The 19,954-nt window shown below is 37.4% G+C and overlaps 1 protein-coding gene and 1 long non-coding RNA gene across 3 annotated transcripts; one reads left to right on the top strand and one right to left on the bottom strand.

The window, feature by feature from the left end:
• Positions 1 to 11,199: 11,199 nt before the first annotated feature.
• On the top strand, positions 11,200 to 19,443 carry LOC18440949 (sulfite exporter TauE/SafE family protein 1-like). Its single transcript, XM_088860094.1, is given in 5 exon segments — positions 11,200 to 11,829; positions 11,832 to 12,127; positions 12,353 to 12,487; positions 12,647 to 12,796; positions 19,017 to 19,443. Coding segments are annotated over 5 exon segments (1,356 nt in total). The 5' UTR covers positions 11,200 to 11,333; the 3' UTR covers positions 19,296 to 19,443.
• On the bottom strand, positions 14,683 to 19,020 carry LOC148783219 (uncharacterized). Of its 2 annotated transcripts, none has more exons than XR_016050571.1 (2): positions 18,821 to 19,020; positions 14,683 to 15,079 (listed from the first exon to the last, which is right to left on the bottom strand). It is a non-coding gene; the product is annotated as an uncharacterized LOC148783219 (long non-coding RNA). The 2 variants fall into 2 exon arrangements; XR_016050572.1 differs by lacking the exon at positions 14,683 to 15,079 and adding an exon at positions 15,800 to 16,110.
• Positions 19,444 to 19,954: the final 511 nt, after the last annotated feature.

Raw genomic sequence — 19,954 nt, 5'->3', positions numbered from 1 at the left:
CCTCTTGATGAAATGAGGGAGTTAGGAAGATGGTGTCGGGGATGAAGTCCTGCAAGGTCGGCAATGGAGGAAGAGGCTTGAGAAATTCTTGCTCGACCAGTGGTTGAGGAATTTTGTTCTTCCGACGAGCAGCCCTTGGCGCCCGTCTCCTCCTGGTTCCATTTGGAGGTGCTTGATTCATCTTGCTAGGTTTGTGAGCAGCCCTAGCTTGACGAATTGCCTCTCTCTTTAAGGACTTATGTCTACCTCGCCTATGATAAACTTTCCATGGCTAGGAAGTAGAGGGGTCGGAGGGATCAGAAGTATCATCATGGGGGGACCCGTACTGAGATGTCTTCTTGGATGGGAGTAGTGTCTTGAGGGTGCTCTTATATAATGACGTAAGAAATGTGATCTCTCTACACTTTCTTCGCAACCACGGCTTCAAACCCATAGCATTTGCTCCATTTGTGGCCCCATATCTAATGGTACGGGCATTAGTGGTTCTCAGTTCCCTGAGCAAGGTGCCTGGGCTGCCTCACCAGCCTTGGTGTGACGATTCCTTGTTGGAGCATCATACTGAACAAAGCCTGAAGGAGATCTGATGGAAGCTCATCAGAAGAGCGTGGGCCTTCGTCTTCTTCCTGTATTGTCGTCGTGTGGGAAGCCTCAGTTGCCCCGAATGCTTTCTTGAGTTCTGCGAGCTTTATTTGGCCCTTTTGTATTTGAGATTAGATGAGGTCTTTGAGTGTGTAGAATTCCTCTATGGCGTGGCTTATCCTCCGATGATAAGCACAGTAGTTTGAGCGTATCGAGACCAGCTTGATCAAGAAACTTAGTCTCAGGCAACTCAATCATAGTTTGCTCCAGTAATAGTCGGAGTAGTGCGGGAACCCATTCCTTTTCGAAAGGATAAACCTTGCTCTTTTTCATGTCCCAATAGTCGCTTCGATTAAGGTTTGCATGCCGGTTGTATGACTGCTGCTGATTGCCTCCCTGAGGTGTTGTCTGCGTCTTTGTTGGGCCTACCCCTTTGAAGAGGTCCAAAGTTTGAGTGGCAGCGTTTTTCATATCACTAACAGTGACGGTCGCACTGATTACCCCTTTCTGCTGATTGGCCTGGGTGTTGGTCCAAGAATTACTATCGCCCCGATTGTTTCCTGAGCTCGAAGACTGCTGACGTGACCCGCCATGGTGATGTGACAAGTTCTCTATGCGAACTGACTTAGAGATCAACTCTGACATTGAGGTCGGATTGGCAGCCTCAACAAGTAGGGTAATCTCAGGTTGCGTGTTTTGTATGCAGGTTTGAACTGCTTCTTTCTCTGACATAGGATTGACGTGGTAAGCAGCCAAATCTCTCCATCTGGCTATGAATTGGTCCACATGCTCGTCCGGCTCTTGGGTCAAGGTGAGAAGCTCAATTACTTGGACCTCTCTCTGAATGTCATAAAGTCATTGTTAAAACAATTGTTCCATCTCTTCCCAAGTGTGTAACGAATTTGGGGGAAGCCGAGCATACCACTGAAAGACCAGGCCATCAAGATTTTCAACAAACTGACGGAAGAGGAGTCTCCCATCAGTCGTTGTCTCTCGACATGCCGCCTGGAAATGTGCAATATGCTGGTGTGGGGATGTTGTACCAATGAACAGGGGAAGCTTCCCCTTTTGGTAATCCATGGGAAATGGAACCTAATCAATGTAGGAGGGCTTTTGGTAAAGTATCGTGCTCTGCATTCCTCGGATCTGTTTGTTCTTCAAGCTATGCGTTACCATGGCGTCGATGTCTGCCTGTGAAACCATTCGAGGGATAGAACCATCATGCGGGGCCGGTGGGGGAGTTTTCTTTTGAGTTGTGTCTTCAGAAGGATGGGAATTGGCCGCATTGAGGGACAAATCAGCTGCAGGCCACATGCTTTCCATGCGATCTATCTTCTCCATCATGGCATGCACCATGTGTTCGATCCTTTCCATGCCTTCTTTTTTACTGTCATTAGGTTCATTCACGACCATAACAATGACCGTTTCTTCAGGGAGATCAGCCTTAGGTGCAGTCAAAGACTTCTGAGCTTGACGGGTCGTGCGCGGCAGATCGGTCAGTAAGGGCCCAGCATGCTCCGACTGAACTCAAGTCTTATACAATAACCCGTGAGGACCAGTTCTCGAGGGTCTTGGGACCGTGGCTGCCGGGTGGTCGGGCCATCTTTTATGATGCTGACACTGTATAGGATTCTAGCACCTCTTCTCTAGAGTTTGTCATCTGAAGCGGGTAGAAGGGGTTCTTGTGAAGTGGGTCATCAGAGCTGGCTGCCCCGACTAATTGAGTGGCCACTCTGGTCAGCATTTGCAGACCCCTATCGTGTTTGACATTGAGGCTTTGATGGAACTCACGTCAGAACTGCGATCGAGTCTGTGGCTGGCTCGCTTTTCTTGCCCAGGAAAGAATCGTCTCCACCAAATGAAGCAATTGGTGCGGACCAAGAACTGGGTTCAACCTAGGTCGTAGAGGACGAAGAACTTGATCTCTCGTCAAGAGTTTTCCCTGAGCTCTCTTATGGGCTTCAAAGACATGACCAGGCTGATTGGGCTGGCACAAGATTGTACTCCTGGGAAAGGTCTTTGAGTATCAAGGCTCAAGGCACTCGCCCGAAGGAGAAGGGGCATGCTGGATCAGCTTATGATGATGTCTGAGTCAGGAGCGAGCAGTAGTCCGGGAAGGCGATGCGTGTGCGCCCCTAAAAGAAGGATCATGGGTGACTTGGGAGTCGACCCAGACTCCAACAGCCGTTTTGGCCTTAGGAGTCCGAGAATCGCAAGCATGTGTTTGTAAGGGAAATAGAGGGAGCTTGTCTCTTACATCGTGCACTAGTGTGTGTTGAGAGGCAAGATGAGGGGGTCGTCTCCCCGTGTACTTGGGTCAGCGCAGGAACAACGCCACCCCAAGTGGTGGTATGCTTATGCCGAATGTGTATAGGTTTTGGCCCAAGGAGGCTTGATCCTGAACGCCTAATCTAGGTAAAGGGTTGCCTCGAGGTGTGGCTAGAGTGGATGACCCACGAGCCTTAGGATGTGTGAGAGAGGTGGGGGCCCCAAGGTCTCCTCCTCGATGTGTTGAGTATCTAAACATAAAGACCTGAGGTGGTGCAGGAATGTGGGGGTAGCCTTGCTGCGACCCACAGGAGCAACAACAACTTCGTTGCCTTTTACAGAAAGGGATTGGGTATCCTATTGACGTACCGCGGAAATACGACCGGCAAGTTCAGAAAAAGAATCAACAGAGACAAGGAATACTTAGTGTTGAAGTAAGAAGGTTTCACATTCAGCAAGTCGGGAAGGTGGAACAGATATCCGGGTGTTGCGTCTAAGAGTAAGGAGTGGTAGATGATTAGCAGGTGTAGGATTCTGATCAGGACTGTCAGCATAAGATGGTGGAGTTTCTTCGTGGACTTCAAAAGGAGTGACATAGGTGGAAGGACCAGAGGAATGAGGAACAGAAGCAGAGAAGGGGACCAAATAGGAAAGGTGAGAAGGTGAGGAATTATTGTTATTAGCAAAGAATGGAATGTGCTCAGAAAGCACCACATGTCGGGATACCCGAAGTCTTTTTGACATAGGGTCATAACACCTATATCCTTTTTTATGATCAGGGTAATCAATAGAGCAACATTTGATCGACTTTGGAGACAACTTATCTCTCCTAGATGGGGGTAATAAAACAAAACAAGTGCAGCCAAATACATGTAGGAGTGAGTAATCGGGTGATCGTGTCAACAATTTTTGGAAAGGTGTTTCAGCAAATAAAATGGAGGATGGCATGATGTTGATGAGAAACACTGAGGTACAAACAGCTTTTGCCCATAATTCTTTTGGGACAGATGTAGAAAAAAGAATGGATCTTGTGGTTTCTAAGATATGACGATTTTTACGTCAGCAATACCATTTTCTACGGTGCATAACGACAGGTTTTGTGATGTTGAATGTTGTGATTAGCCAAAAATTGTTGAAGCAACCCACTGACATATTCCCCTCCAAAATCTGAGCACAGGGCTTTGATTTTAGTGGAGAATTGGGTTTCGATATATGAATAAAACTAAGTGAAGATTTAAAAAGTTCAGTGCGACTATTCATAAAGAAAACCCATGTATAATGAGTATGATCATCAATAAAGGTTACAAAATAGCAGGACCCTCCTTTAGATGGAATAGGTACAAGACCCACACATCAGTATGAATACGATTAAACATAGAAAGGGAAACACAAGTACTTCGAGAAAAAGGTAAAGCATGAGACGTAGCGAATTTGCAAATTGCACAATGTTGGGCATCAACAAAATTTTTATTGTTAACAGTACCAAGCACATTACGATAAAATAAAGACTATAAACGAGAAGCAGAGATGTGACCAAGACGTGATGCCACAAGGATGTGTCAGCAACAATAGAAACAACACAGACAGAAGAATTTGCCATATGCAGATAGTCCAAGTAGTACAAATTGCCAACATTACACCCAGTCCCAATCAATTGCCCTGACTGTTGATCCTGTATGTAGCAAGAAGATGATGAAAAAACAACATTACAATTAAAAAGAGTAATCTGACCAACAGATAATAAATTTATGGCAAGATAAAGAACATAGTAAACATTAGAAATTTTGAAGTTACCAGAAGGGTCAGAGATAAGAGATATAGAGCCCATTTTTTATACTTTCATAGTGGCCCCATTGGTAGTATAGATAGTATCAGAAAAAAGCTTATAATCAACTAGGATTGACTCATTGGAGGTCTTATGGTGAGAAGCGTCTGAGTCAAGCAGCCAAGAGGTAGAAACAAAGTTACCTGAAAAGAAAGGAGTGGGTTTTGAGGCCAGTTGTGACCCAACTGACTCAAAAGAAAACCCATGGGTAATGAGTATGGATATTCATAAAGAAAACCCATGTATAATGAGTATGATCATCAATAAAGGTTACAAAATAGCGGGACCCTCCTTTAGATGGAATAAGTGTAAGACCCCACACATCAGTATGAATACAGTACCTTGACCGACTCTGGGTCATCTGACAGGTTGCATGTTCTTGGGAGAAGATAATACAAATTACGCTGATTCTGTTTAAGCACATTGGACCTCTGAGGTCGAGTTGCCACAAAAACTGTGTCTCTTTTAAAACTTGAGTTAAGAGATTTGATCTTGGTTTCTTCTGCAATTAGCTCAAAAGTAGCTTGATTTAGAGTAGGGAGAGAGCTTCTGTAGATCAGGCCATTTCTGATACTCTCAAATTCTGGACGGAGTGCCATTAAGAATTCAATAACTTGAAAGTCCTCTCGAGATTTGGTGATTATTTATGTGCTAGGACCCTGTTCAATTGCAGGTTCCATCATTGCTAGAGCATCCCAAAGTGACTTCATGGAGGAGTAAAAATCCTGAATTGACTGCTCGTCCTGTCTGAAGGAGCGAAGTTCCTGTATTAACTGGTACTTTTGTGCCCAATTAGTCTGATTATAAATTTCCTCAAAAAAATTTCATGTTTCACGAGCAAGTTTGAAAGTGCTTAGGTTGATCCCTATATTATTTTCAGATGAGCCCATCAACCATGTTATAATGCGAGCATTATTTATTCCCCATTCTTCTATTTTTCCTGGCTCAGTAGATTTCTCATGGGTCCCATCTATATATCCGAGGAGACCTTTTCCATGAATGACATTTCGCATAAATGAAGACCAAAAGGTGTAATTGGTACCATTGAGTTTGATGGGTACAAGTTGGAAGGACTCTGATTTTTCGATTAGAAGGAATGCAAATGAGGGTATACTGTAATAAGGTGGTCTTTCTTTGATGTTCTAGTAGTGCGCTAGATAGCAGCGGGAAGAGAGAGGAACGTTAAGCTACTTTTTACACTCCTCAATAATATGGAAACACAAGCAATAAAGAGGGAAGAGAGAGGAATGTTAAGCTAGAAAGAGTGGAAGCCAGGGAAGAGCATGTGAAGAATAAGGAGGAATTTTAAGACTTCATAGAAAAGGGATTTTTAGAAAGAAAAGAGAGTTACAAGGGTTTATGAGAGAAAAGAGCAGAGAGACTTGAGGTCTTGTAGAGAGGTGAGACCCGATACCCACCTTCTTGTCGCACAAGAATCCAATGATGGTCTTGAGAAGACGGTTTCAGATCTGGACGGTGGTATTCAGTTACTGGTATTTTTGGACGGTGCTATTCAAATTGTATTGCATGAATGGCGATTTTGAGCAAATGGTTTCGAACCCGAACAATGGTATTCAGATACCGATATTTATAGAGAACGAGGTTCGGAGACCAGAGAGCCAACCAAGTGGATCGGCCAAAAATATAGCTTTCTAGAGAGAGAGAAAGTGGGAGTTCTATGGAGAGAAAGAGGTCTGAGAGAGACAAAGAGACGGAGAACAAAAAAGGGTAGCGAAACAGAAATATTTTGGGAAAGTGGTGCTCACTGCAGAGATTTTTAGGGAGATACAGAAATTTCAGGGTGGGAGAGAGAAAAAGTGGGCATGCAATTAGAGTGAGAAAGAAATTGGTTTGCCTTTTAGAGAGAAAGGGAGATTGGTTTTCAATGATCTCATGGACTGGTGTTTAGAGAGAAAGAGAGGCTGGTTTTTCGTTTAGAGAGAAACTGATAAACAGATGGCATGCAGTTAGAGTGAGAAAGAAACTGGTTTTCAATGACCACTGTAGTGGGTTTCTATTAGAGAGAGACTCAATAGCCAATGATTGCCATTTAGAGAGAAAGGGAGAGGTTGCTGACATTTACGGAGGTTGCAGAGATTGCAGAGAAGACCCAGAGAGAGATTACAGAGATCTTAGGAAAACAGAGAAATCAGAGGTGCAAACCGTTGTAGAGCGCCTTCGGAGCCAGAGAGACAGAGAAAAAAGAACCTTGCTCTAATACCATGTGAGAGAAACCTTTTCTCTTTATTCCATTGAATTACTGGTATTACAATACAATGATATTTTTATAGAGACTGTACAACCAATACTTGCTAAAACTATGGGATACATTTTCTATGTAGACATAGTATACAATTAGATACAAACAGGTTTGGGATACAATTTCTACTTAGAGAGTTGCTATATATGTGGCACTACTTTTTCCCTCTCTCTATCCATCATTCAACAATAGGACAGTTTTGTCCTTTTTCTCCATAGTTTCTTTCGAACCCCCCTCCCTCTCTCTTTGTATACAAAAATTATGTACCTAAATGGAGGACTTCCCAAATCTGTCTCTCTCTCTCTAAACAAGGGCCAAAACCTCACAACAGACATTTGCCGTATGGGTCTTAACAGGTCAAGAATTTCTTCAACCAAAGTTCATAGAACTTCCTTTGTTTTTGGGGTTTTGGTCACAAGAATCTAATAACCCCATTGAGCGCTGATTCACTGGTACTCCAAGAGCATGCCCATTGGTAACTAATGCTCAAATAACTCCCTTCATTAGCAGTCACATGTCAAAGCAGAGAGAAAGATAATTTAACATGTGGAGCTCATTGGAGAGAGAGAAAGTGAGGTAGGACGACATCCTTCTTTAGATAGAGAAAGATGGGCTTTTGTTTCTCTTTTCTTTTTTAGGGTAAGTTCTATAACAAGTTTCTAGCCAGAAAAAATTTATATAAGGTTGCAACCTTAAAATGTAGACTTACATGTGCACCGTAAAAATCTATTAGAAAAAGTTGTTTTAATGTTGAAAAACCTTTTAATTGATTATCTCGACATCAAGATGTAGGACTATGAAAAAAAAATGATTTTGAGTCCCATAAATAATGCATCTTGCAACACATTATCTAGACCGTTCATTTTCAAGATTTTCATATGTTTATAGACCTACTTGATTTTATCCATTTTTTAGTTTCAAATTTTATAATTAGAGATGAAAAAAGATTTTAAGATCATCCTAAGAATTTTTTACACCAAAATTATATATGATGATCAAATTTAGAGATGCATCTTAAATGGATTGTTTACGGTTACAACCTTATAGAAACTACACCCTTTTACAAATAGTCAATTTTTTAACTCATTGGTGAGAATAGAGGTTAAAACTTTAGTACCACCAAAGTTTCGTTAGTTTAAAGAGGGAGGTAGGCTTCTATCCAATTTAAAGAGTGGGTACGCTTCCATCTAGGTAACCAGTGTAGAGAGAGGGAGTGGTGGGCTGATAGATTTCTGTCAAGAAGAAAAAGGTAATTGTCCTTTTATGCCAGGTAGGTGTCAGGATCAACCTTTGTGTAATATGGTTAGTTACAAGTGTGTTATTGTAGAATAAGAAAGTAAAATTTATTTTCTAGTAAATACCGCCCTTTTCGTTTTTTTTTCTAACATCTGTTTCCTCTTCTTGGTTTAATAGTGATCACAAAATCTTGATTTTTACAGTATATTTTTTTATTTTATTTCTCTTATCTGAAACTCAATGTTTAATTGTAATCAGGTCTTTCTAACATTTTTCCCAATTATTGTGACTTATGTAGTTGCTATGGTACAAATTTTGATATACGATTTATGTCTCTTTGTAATTTTGATGTAGTATTTTGAATCCCAATGATTCTTCTTTTTAGCCTCCTAAGCCACGTTTGGTTTGTGCGTAAATATTTTCTCAAAATTATTTTTCATGTGAAAATTGTATTTCATACGTGCAGATCCATTATTTACTATTTACAATATAATATATATTGTATAATATTTTATTTATGGGAAATGACTTTGTGAGACCCTCCCACACCCATGTGTAAAGGATCTCAAAGGATCACCATTAAATTTGGCACAGATATCTAAAAAAGTCAAATCCCACATCCATGTGGTAACTTTTTTAGAGATCTATACAAAATTCAATGGTAATATTTTGGAGTCCTACACACATGAGTGTGGGAGGGTCTCATAGGATCATTACTCTTTATTTATATATCAAATAATATGTTAAATATTTCAATAATATCTAATATATAGTATATAAATAACATTTTATATAACTAAATATATTATTTTATATTTTATCATATTATATAACATGAGATAATATATATTAATATAATATAGAATTATAATATGATACATTATATTTTTATAATGGAGCGACAAAATGGCAGAACATTTATTGTTTGAGCTCCTACAACAAATTCCCCATAAAGTTTCATTTGTACGAGTAAATGAAAGAAATTGCCCCATAAAGTTTCATTTGTACGAGTAAATGAAAGAAATTGTTTTGTCTAGGCCGGGGGCCACACTACTATCTAAATCATATGATTCCATTCAACAAATTATTAATATAATATGATATATAACATTATTACAATATTGTATTACATAATATTATGTTATATAATATTATAGTATATATTAGTTTACATATATTATATTATTGTATATTACATTATAGTATAATATATTTTCATAATATATATATTTGTTGATAATATATATTTATATAAATAAATTTATATATATTTATATTTGTATTATATTATATAATATATTATATATACTATATTTATATTTATTTTATGAATGTAATTTGTATTATATATAAGGGTAAAACTACCAAAAGTTGGCACTTTTAATTAATAGTAATATGGTAGAGACAATTTACCTTTTATACATAGAGGTCACCATCATTCTTACCCATTAAATTTCAAAATGGGTGGTTGTAATAGTATCATTGATTAGACATAAAATTCGAAAAATGAAATCTCAAACTTTGTGACACACCCAAACCATCCAATTTGATATTTAATGAGTGGAAATAGTTGTGATCTCCTTGTACAAATGATAAAGGGCTTTGTAGACAATCCTTGATAATATAGGTGAAATCTCAATCGTTAGATGTTTATCAAATGGTTCAAAATACATGTCACTATCTGAATTTTAATCTTTTCTCTAGACAATAGATCGAGATGAAAGTTTGGATGTTTAGACTTGACACCATCGTGCACCATATAAAAATATAAAAGAAAATACTTTCAAGATTTTAAAAGGACCAAATTATCCCCATAATTAGCTGGCTAATTTTAAAACTTTTAGATTCTAGAGCATCCCTCCAAAATTCTAACTTCGTGTTGACGGCGTTCCGAGTCTCATTGATCAAAACTATATCATCAGAAAATAACATGTACCACAGTACCTTATCTTGTAGGTGGTTAGTTAAATCGTCCATAATTAAGATAAAGAGGTACAGACTCAATGTTGACTATTGATGTAGACCTATTGTCACTGAAAACTCACTTGTCTCTCCACTATTTGTCCATACACTAGTTAGAGCTCTATCATATATATCTTTGACCAAGTCAATATAACATCTGTATTCAAAATTAACATCAGGTATTTTTTTTTGTCGGTATTTTGAACTTAAAATAAAAGAGTTAAGTGAAGTGTTAAATATTCGAGAAATCTTATTCTCTAATCATCTATCATGGACCTGAAGTGCCGTTTAATACGTAAAACGCAATTCCTAAGGACTAATGCTTGTGCTTATTTTAGGAGAACCATTCTCACCCTGAAAAAGAAAAACAGCTGACCTTCAATGCCCGTTAATGTAAATGACGGAGAAGCCTTTCGAAAAAGAGCACCGATGTTAGGTTTTCAGGTGAGCATACAATGTATTTACTCCCTCGTGCAAAACATCTATTTAGAAAGATTATTTTTCTAAAATTTTAGGAACTCACGTGAACTACTACATGATTAAAAAAAAAAAAAAATTTGAGTCTTGAGTTTTGTGACTCTTATATTTGGCACTCAAAAATTGGACCGTCACTATTCTATCTTGAGGCATTATTATTATTTTTAGCACATAGAGAGTTTATTTCATAATGTTTTTATTTTTACGGGTTGTAGATATAACATTTCCAATTTTTAAGATATAAATGGTATTCCTAGTATGTATTATACCTGAGGGAGATAAGGAATAGTATATTTCGGTAGAAATAGGAAATATTTTTGCATAAAAAATTTGGGTATGTCTACGTAATTTCATATTTAATGATCAAGATTAATTGTGACGACTATGTACTAAAGATAAATACTTTTGTCCCATGCTTTTTCATCAAAAAATCAAATAAATAAATAAATATAAAAAAAAAAAGAAAAAAAATAGGTTGAGCTCCCATAATATTTCAAATTCTTTACTTGGGCCTAAGCTAGACATTTCAGATAATATTTCGGTGAACCGGTCATTTGTACGATATTCTATCCTTTGATTGCAACGTGTCTGATGAAGTCCTTGCAATTCGAGGACGATGAGGCCTTGGTGAAAGGTTCGATCTTATCGCCTTCAAACAAATGTCTATATTGTCTTCTTCTATTTTTATATTTTTCGTTCGAAACCCAAATAGCTCCCAAACGAAGAATGAAGAACTCTGTCGATCTAAAATGGCTTCTATCCTTCTCTCTCTTTTTCATCATCGTCCTAAATTCATCATCTGCAACTACTGAAACACCCCAAGAACCATTCTCTCTCAATCTCTTACTCAACAAGCTCTTTCAATGGAGAAAACCACCATTGAAACAAAATCAAATTACACAGCCAATGTTCTCAATCCGGACAATTTTAGCGGCACTACTAATCTCGGCTGCTGCCTCTATTTCCAGCGCCCGAGGAATCGGTGGAGGGGGTCTATTTGTACCGATTCTAAACTTGGTAGCTCAACTGAACATGAAAACATCAGCTGCTATATCATCCTTCATGGTAACTGGTGGCTCTCTAGCCAATGTTATCTACAGTTTATCACAAAGGCACCTCAAATTTAGAGACAAACCTCTAACTGATTATGATATAGCCATGCTATCAGAGCCATGCATGCTTTTAGGTGTGAGTTTAGGGGTGATCTGCAATGTTATGTTCCCGAGTGGCTCGTCACTATTCTCTTGGGGATTTTTCTGACATGCTGTACTTTCGCGACCTGCAAGGTGGGTGTGTGTCGTTGGAATAGAGAGAGTGGTGCTTTGCTTTTGCTGGAAAATGAAGATGGATGTGTTCTTGATGATGTTGCACCAGTCAATGGCGAAGGGCCACAGACTCCGCTCTTGGCGGAAGAGAGAGAAGTGGGCCGAGTTCTTCCTTTAAAAAAATTGGAGGTTCTGGTTACTGTGTGGGTGAGTTTCCTCCTTCTGCATGTATGGCAAGGAGATCGACATGGCCAGGTAAGTTGATTTATACTACTTTCAAGTTTTTTGTTTCTTGGGGTGTTCATATTTTTTGTTATGGTGGGCTTAAGTTTGGTTGATTTATAATTGAACTCAATGGTTCTCTCAGTTCGATTGAAGAGTTTAAGATTTTTTCTTTTCCTCCCATTATCTGAGTGTTCCGGTTGAGTGTTTGAACGTGAGAGAGGGGGTTATAAACTTTTTTATTACCTTCTGTGACAGGGTTTAATCCCCATAGTGCCCTGTGGAGTAGCATATTGGTTTATCTCAGCACTTCAAATTCCCCTCGCTCTAGTATTTACTCTCTGGTTTTTACTGCAGAATGAGAGGCCAAAACATCTCCATGTGAACCCACAGGTAAAGAGAGAGATTTCCTGGAGGAATTCCCATTCTTCTTTTTTCCTTTAGTGCTTATTCCCATTCTACCTTTTGGTTTTTGTTTCTTATGAGATTGAATTGATTAGTCATTTTTTTAGGAAATTCCAGGAAATTGATTTGGTTTTTATGGATAAACAGGACGATGTGATGGTTTTGGAGGGGAGACAATCCCCAAATCTTGCGTTTCCCATAGTGGCATTCTCATCGGGTGTTTTGGGTGGGTTATTTGGGATTGGAGGAGGAATGATTATAAACCCTGCTCTTCTCCAAATCGGAATTTCACTGCAGGTAAATTTCAATATTATTCTCTTTTCTTATTTTTCGAAGATTATGTCTATTAATTTGGTTGAGCATTTTTTTACATTTTTTCTAGTTTGATTTTACCATTGTGAAAAGGAAAAAGTTTTTATAAGGTTGCAACTTTAAAATGTAGAATTATCCATTGGAAAAAGGTTGTTTTAATATTGAAAGACCCTCTAATTGATCATCTTGACACCAAGACATATGAATATGATGAAAAAAAATATTTTGAATCCCATAAATAGTACATCTTGTAATACATAATCTAAGCCTACTACTTTCAAGATTTTCATATGTTTATTAATCTACTTGATTTTAACCATGTTTGAAGTTTAAAATTCTATTATTATATATAAAATAGATTTTCAAATAATTCTAAGAAAATTTTACGCACTGGAATATTTGGAGGTATGCCTTAATTGGATTGTTTAAGGTTCGAATCTTATAAAACAACACCCTTGTTAAAATTGTTAGAGCTTATGGAAATAAGCTCTTTCACCCTAATGGTATCGATTATTAAACTTTGGGTGTGTTAATAAAAAAGTCGACAGTAAAAAATAAACAATAATACCATGCACCAGCAAAAAGATTCAACTTAGCTCACGCTTTTGAGGTACGTCCACGGAGAGAGACAAATAATCTACCAAAAACGAGAAAATTAAAGGCTCTCTCTCACTAAAGGCTATCCCTAGATTCTCCCTTGGGTGGGCTTCTTCTCAAATGGCTTCAATAATAGTTTACCAAGGTTCTCATGATGTGGTTAAGTAGGCTTCACAGTGACTTGGCCCCAATGTTATTGGGTGACATGCCCAATTTGCCTATTACCCGATGGAAAGTTTCCATTGGGATCCCTCTGTTCGTGAGATACCTTTTAACAATCTCCCACTCTAGTTTCATGATGTAGGGTTTGCTTTTATAAATGGCTTTGCCGTTAATGGCACCTATGCCAGTCATGCTTCAACAATGCTAATTTTTTATCTTTGGCTAAAGTCTTTGTCATCATGTGCCAAATATTCTTGTTGCTGGATCTATTCCAGTTATAATAATTTGAAAAAATTGTGTAAAACCTCCAAATATAGACTTTTTAAGCACTTTACCCCCAATCTAACTTTTCTCAACAACTCCCCTCCCCACAAAAAACCCATGCTTCTTAGCAAATAGCTTTAATAAAAAAAAATTCATTTTTTTGATGAAAATACCTTTCTTTTAGATAACAAATCATTTTCGCTGGAGAGGATGGTCCGGTATTTGGAAGAGGCAATTATTTTGCTGGAACGAGCGGACTGGCATTTCATTGTGGTGCTATTGGAGATATGGGCAGTCTGGCGTTTTGAAATAGCGGTCTAGAAGTTTGAAAGGGTAGTCTGGAATTTTGAAGTGGCGGCATTTTGAAGGGGCAGTTCGGCATTTTAAAGTGGTGGTCCGGCGTTTTGAAGTGCGCAGCCCGGCGTTGTATAAGTGTGGTCTGGCGTTTTAACGTGAGCAGCCCGGCGTTGTATAAGTGTGGTCCGGCATTTCCTTTTATTGGGATCCGAAAATGATTTGTTATGAACAAGAAGGGTATTTTTTTAAGAAAACAGAACTCTTTGTATTGAGGGGTATTAGCTAAAAGATTGGTTTTAAGGAAAAATAACGTAGAAAAGTTAGGCTTCCATATTTGGGGGTTTTAAGCAAAATTTTCCCTAATAATTTCTTTTAAAAGATATCCCAAATATAGTGGTAATGCATATCAATGCAATTTGTCCTAAAGTTGAAGTTTGCATTCTTGCTTAAGTGGATAGTACAATTACTCTCCCCATATATGATATAGATGTTTTGTTTCACGTTCAATTCTTAGAAGAAATCTCTTCATCTATGACATCTTCTTACATTCCTTTGTTACAACAATATATTTGCCTAAATAGTAATTCTTACATTCCTTTGTTACAACAATATATTTGCCTAACTATTAATTCTTACATTCCTTTGTTACAACAATATATTTGCCTAAACAGTCAATAATGCCACACACTTCTACAATTTAATTTCCATGATACAACTCCCTTACAAAAGTGAACAAGTATCTCGAGAGTAACATTTTGGAATCAATATCTCCAGCGATATCTGAATATGTGTAGCGTCATAGCACATGTTTTCATACTTCAAAGTTTAAATAAACATTGGATGATCCCTTGAGTTTCCTTACCATCCACTTCATTGATTCCCAATGGTCGTTGCTTGTATTGGTTATGGATCTGCTCATCATGCAAATTCAATGCGCTAGATTTGGCCCTGCGCAAACAATGCGTATATCTAATTTCGTAAGACATGCATAGAAAATGTTTTACAATTCTTCGTTCTCCATCTCACTTGAAGGGCTCTACTTGATACATTGCTTGAGGCAACTACCAAGTGGAAAACCAATATGTTTTACACCAGGAAAAATTTTATATAAGGATGCAACCTTATACTGTTGAAGTAAGGTGCACCACAAAAATCCTACAGTGGAGAGTGTTCCGGCATATGAGAACCCTCTAACTGATCATCACAACCTTAAGTATCACAGCATTAAGATGAATGGACATGAAGAAACAAAATGAATTCCAAATCAAAAAATAGTGCAACTTGTAACAAGTTATCTAGACTGTCTATTTTCATGATTTTTGAATGTTACATGATTTGCTCGACCTATACTATTTTTGCAATTTTAAATTTTGTAACTGAGGATAAAAAGAGATTTCGAAGCCATCATAAAGTTTTCAACTCCGAAACGACATATCTAAGTAAATTTTATAGGTGCACTTTCACGCAACCTTATACAAACCTCAGCCTATGCCTAATAAATCTTGAACCTTTTGACCACTTTCTAAATATTCTTGTATTATGACAACAATAACTTTCCAGCCTATTACGAGGGATTTTGATGCCTAAAGTTTATTGAGCAGGTCCTAATTCCTTCATGGAAAATGATTTACTTAGCTCAAGCTTTAACCTGTTATTTTTGTCACTATCTTAACAAAAAATAAACATGTCCATTATATATTGTAAGATGAATGATAAAATCATTCTCAAATAATCTCTTTAAGAACACACAATGATCCAATGTTGTTCTCTGACTCTGATGATTCCACATGAAAGAATCAAACGTCTTTAGCAATCTTGTCTCTACCCATATACGCTTTCATCCCGCAAACCATTTGATTTTTACCTTTTGCTTTAAATCCTTCTATCTGCTCCATATATTTATATCTCCTGGTGGCTATGGAGGAAGGAAATCTTGATGTCTAGTTGTTCAACTTCTAGATTCAAGCTTGCATCCATGCCTATCAAATAAGAGAAAAATATTTCATCAAAATTAAGAGAAACTTTTCATCAAAATTAAGACAAGCTTGCATCCATGTCTAGTTGTTTCACTATAAGAGAAACATTTCATCGAAACCTATCCAAACCAATCTTGACAGCTACCTTAGTTGTAATATTTTCTCTTCAGTCGTCAATATGAATGCCCACTTATTTTTCAATAATTTCTTACTTCTAGCAACTTTGCCAAGATGAAGCCTTGCATGTTATTGAAGATATTGTGGCTTATTTGACTTCTTCAAGTTTTAAACAGTTAGGTCTTCCTAGAAGACCACATCTCTAGTCCTGATCACGTTATGTGAAAAAGAGATTTTCTTCCAATCCATACTCTCTCATAAATCATCTAAAGGAATGATCAGGATCCATATATTAGATAGCACATTATGCGAACAACTTCACATCAATATGGCTTTGGAAACTTGGCTAGATAGCATACTCCTAACTCACTTTATAATGGTATAATTTATTCATTCTATTGCAGCATTATCCTAGTAGGTAGAAGACATTTGTCTTCTCGTTTGATGTCATGCTTGACACAGTACATTCTAAAAGCATTATAGGTGGAATCCTCCTGCCTTGAAGTCACTTTGATAGGTTTTTTGTCTTCTTTTCCACAATAGCATGAAAGTTTTGAAAGATCTGAAACACATAGTCTTTCAATTTCATCAAGTTCGTCAATACTTGCTTTAAAGCATCATCTATAAAGGTGATTTAAGATGAAGCACATCATAATGCAACATATGTGAATTTAGCATCTTTAGCATAAGCTTCATCCTAATGTTGATTTTAATGCGTACATCTCTGCTTCCGTCAACCATCATTCCCCCTCTTTACAGAGCTTGTAGACACGTCACCAAAATTGGTGTTATTTCTAACTACCTAAAGCTTCAAGCACACTAGCCTAATGAATCATAAGACAAACTGATCAATAATCCATACTTTAACCATAGTCCACCCATAGGATATTCCCTAAATATTCTATATAACCCATTTTAGGATACTAGCACGCAAAAGCAGCATGTCACAAGTTTAAAAAGAGAGAAAATGTTCAAAATTGCTGAACTAAAGTCCGTAAAGGGCATGAACTAACAAAAAATGTTATAAAATTAGCAACTACAAAGATTTCGGTGGGATGCCGGACTAGAAAGGGTCCAACAACAAGGACCATGTCACTTGGGGCAATAAGCCCAACAACGTGCCCCACCTTGATGGACATATGGTCCAGATTTACCACGTAATGTCGATTATATGATTTTTTTGTTATTTTGTTTACAAATTGACCAATTAGGGTCGTCAAAAGCAGCTTTTTTGCTATGAAACCCGTCAACTCTAAACCCTAGAAAGTCCTAGGAGATCAAACCCTAATTTCATAGCAAATTTTAGTATCTTAGGAGTAGAACATCCTTCCTAGCAAGAACCCTAGATGTAAAACTTCCTTAGAGAATTCAAGACAGATCTAGAGCAGCAAATTTTGAAGATTGAGGAGAAAAGACTCATGGCTCTTTCGTCTTATACGAACCCCAACCCTGACTGTTGCATCGAGATCCTGGCTTCCCAAGTATTTCTTGTCATTTGATTTGTTTCCCTTTCCTTATCTTTTTCTTTATTAGTTATATTCGCTTCCTAAAATCTTTCAATGCCCGTATCCATGTTTTCCTTGATTTCTAAGGGTTTCACTTTTGGTTTTATGTTGATCTAAGTCGTCTCAGCCGATGGTTTATAGATAGACCAGCTTTCAGTCTCGCACTGTGTGACCCACTAGGTCAGTCAACCCATGAACTTCATCGGTTGTTAAATTTCTCACTAGCAGTTCACAGAGGTCACAAAGGATCTAGTGTCTTTCCACCGGTGGTACAGACAACAAGATATTTCCAAAGAATCTTCCCCATACCAATGGTTGACATGATATGTAGTTTGGACGACACCCCTTTGCTCGTCTTACAACCAATGCCTCACTTGATTTCCATTTTACAAGTAACCAGCGGTGTTCGGATGATTGAATTTATCAAAGACATGGGTGAAAAAAAATGTGATATCACTTGTTAGGCTTATGGTGAAAAGCTCTCTTGCAACATTGTGTATACATGCAAAGGAATATGTATGTCTGCTTGTGCCCTTGGGATTAATTATCAAACACTTGGTGTGCTTATGTGGAGAAGTGGGAATAAGAAACAAGCAATAAAAGCAAGCACCGGACACCAAGATTTAACGTGCATCCCCATATGGGCTATGTCCACAGGAGTGAGGCAAATAATCCGTTAGAAATAATAAAAATTATAAATGTTTGATGGAACAAATCACATTCTTCTAATAAGCTATTTCTCTATTAAATAACTAAACGAAAATTATCCATCAGTTCAAATTCAATTAAATAACTAAACGAAGGGCGAGTTTTGGATGCAATCGCCCAAACTTTTTGTACAATATTTTAGCCATATTTTATTGAATTTGATTTAGTTCGAGACAAACAAGAAAGAAAATTATAGTAGTTGGAAGAAAAATTTGAGGAAAAGTATTCCATAGTAAAAAGTATTTTTCTCCAGGATTGAAGTTCATCCTTATTTAGAAAGAAAATTTCACCAATAATTACCGGTTTTACAGCATAATGAGTAGAGGACCTCACTGCTTTCTAAAACTTGCCAGAATTATTCTAATTTTCATAAGCCCTTTTACCTGACCCAATCCTCTGTGCTATCTCTGCATTTTCTTCAATCTCCTTAGACCCAAAAATAAACACGAGGATAAAGAGTTGTCATTGGGAAGAAATATTTTGTTGAAGGATCGTGATACAAAGATATTTAAAAAAGTACAAAGATACTTATTTTGTTGTTGTGACGAAACACTATGCTAAAGTTTGTTTGATGAGCAGGTAACAGCGGCCACATGCTCTTTCATGGTGTTGTTCTCTTCCTCCATGTTAGCGGTCCTATACCTGTTGCTTGGCCTTCAACCTTTAGACCATGCACTGTGTTTTGCTGCCATGTGCTTCTTCTCTTCCTTGTTGGGACTCCTTTTGGTACAAAGTGCCATTCAAAAGTATGGGAGGGTCTCACTCATTATATTTTCAGTTGGGACAGGCATGGCAATAAGCACTCTTAATCACCACCTTGTTCTCTTTTCCCTTTTCCCACAAAGTGGGCCAAGTTGAGCTGAAACTTAGTGTACCAAGTTATTAAAGTGATTTCCATGCGTTACAAGTATATAAATATGGACACGGTTAGCATGCGCCCAAGCCCATACATGTATTGGCCCACAAGTAGAAACGCAGGCTTGGCAATAAATATATTTTTTAAATATAATTTGATCCTAATTTTTAAAGAATATATAATTTTTAACATGAAGATCATGATTATAAAGAAAAAAAAATTGAAAGCTAGGAATAATAATTATATTAAGATAACATTTATATCGTTAGTTATAATTGTTTTTAGATGAACCACCTATTTGCATCCATCTTTAAGATGGACGCTTTATACCGCATATTGTAGAAATGCGGTCTAGCCCGCATGAAACATTTGTTCATAAAATAATGAAAAAAAAAAGTTTATATAATGTGTCAAGAAGTGAAAAGCCTTCCAATAATAATTTTGACCTCAATATATATGAATATGAAAAAATAAAAGAATAAAAACAAAAAGTATTTCAAGTCTTTAAAATAGCACAACATATAATATATTATTTGGACCGCCCATTTCCAAGATGTTCAAGTGTTTATATATATGCTTGATTTTTCCCAGTTTTTTAGCTATAATTTTTTTAATGAAAAAGTTTTATATAATGTTGAGGCCCTAAATAATCAAAAAAAGG

Source organism: Amborella trichopoda, chromosome 2, assembly GCF_054954075.1.
Source record: "Amborella trichopoda isolate Santa Cruz 75 chromosome 2, AtrichopodaSantaCruz75HAP2 v2.0, whole genome shotgun sequence".
Taxonomy (NCBI): domain Eukaryota; kingdom Viridiplantae; phylum Streptophyta; class Magnoliopsida; order Amborellales; family Amborellaceae; genus Amborella; species Amborella trichopoda.
The sequence above is the reverse complement of the archived record's forward strand: the minus strand, read 5'-3'. Positions and strand labels throughout refer to the sequence as shown.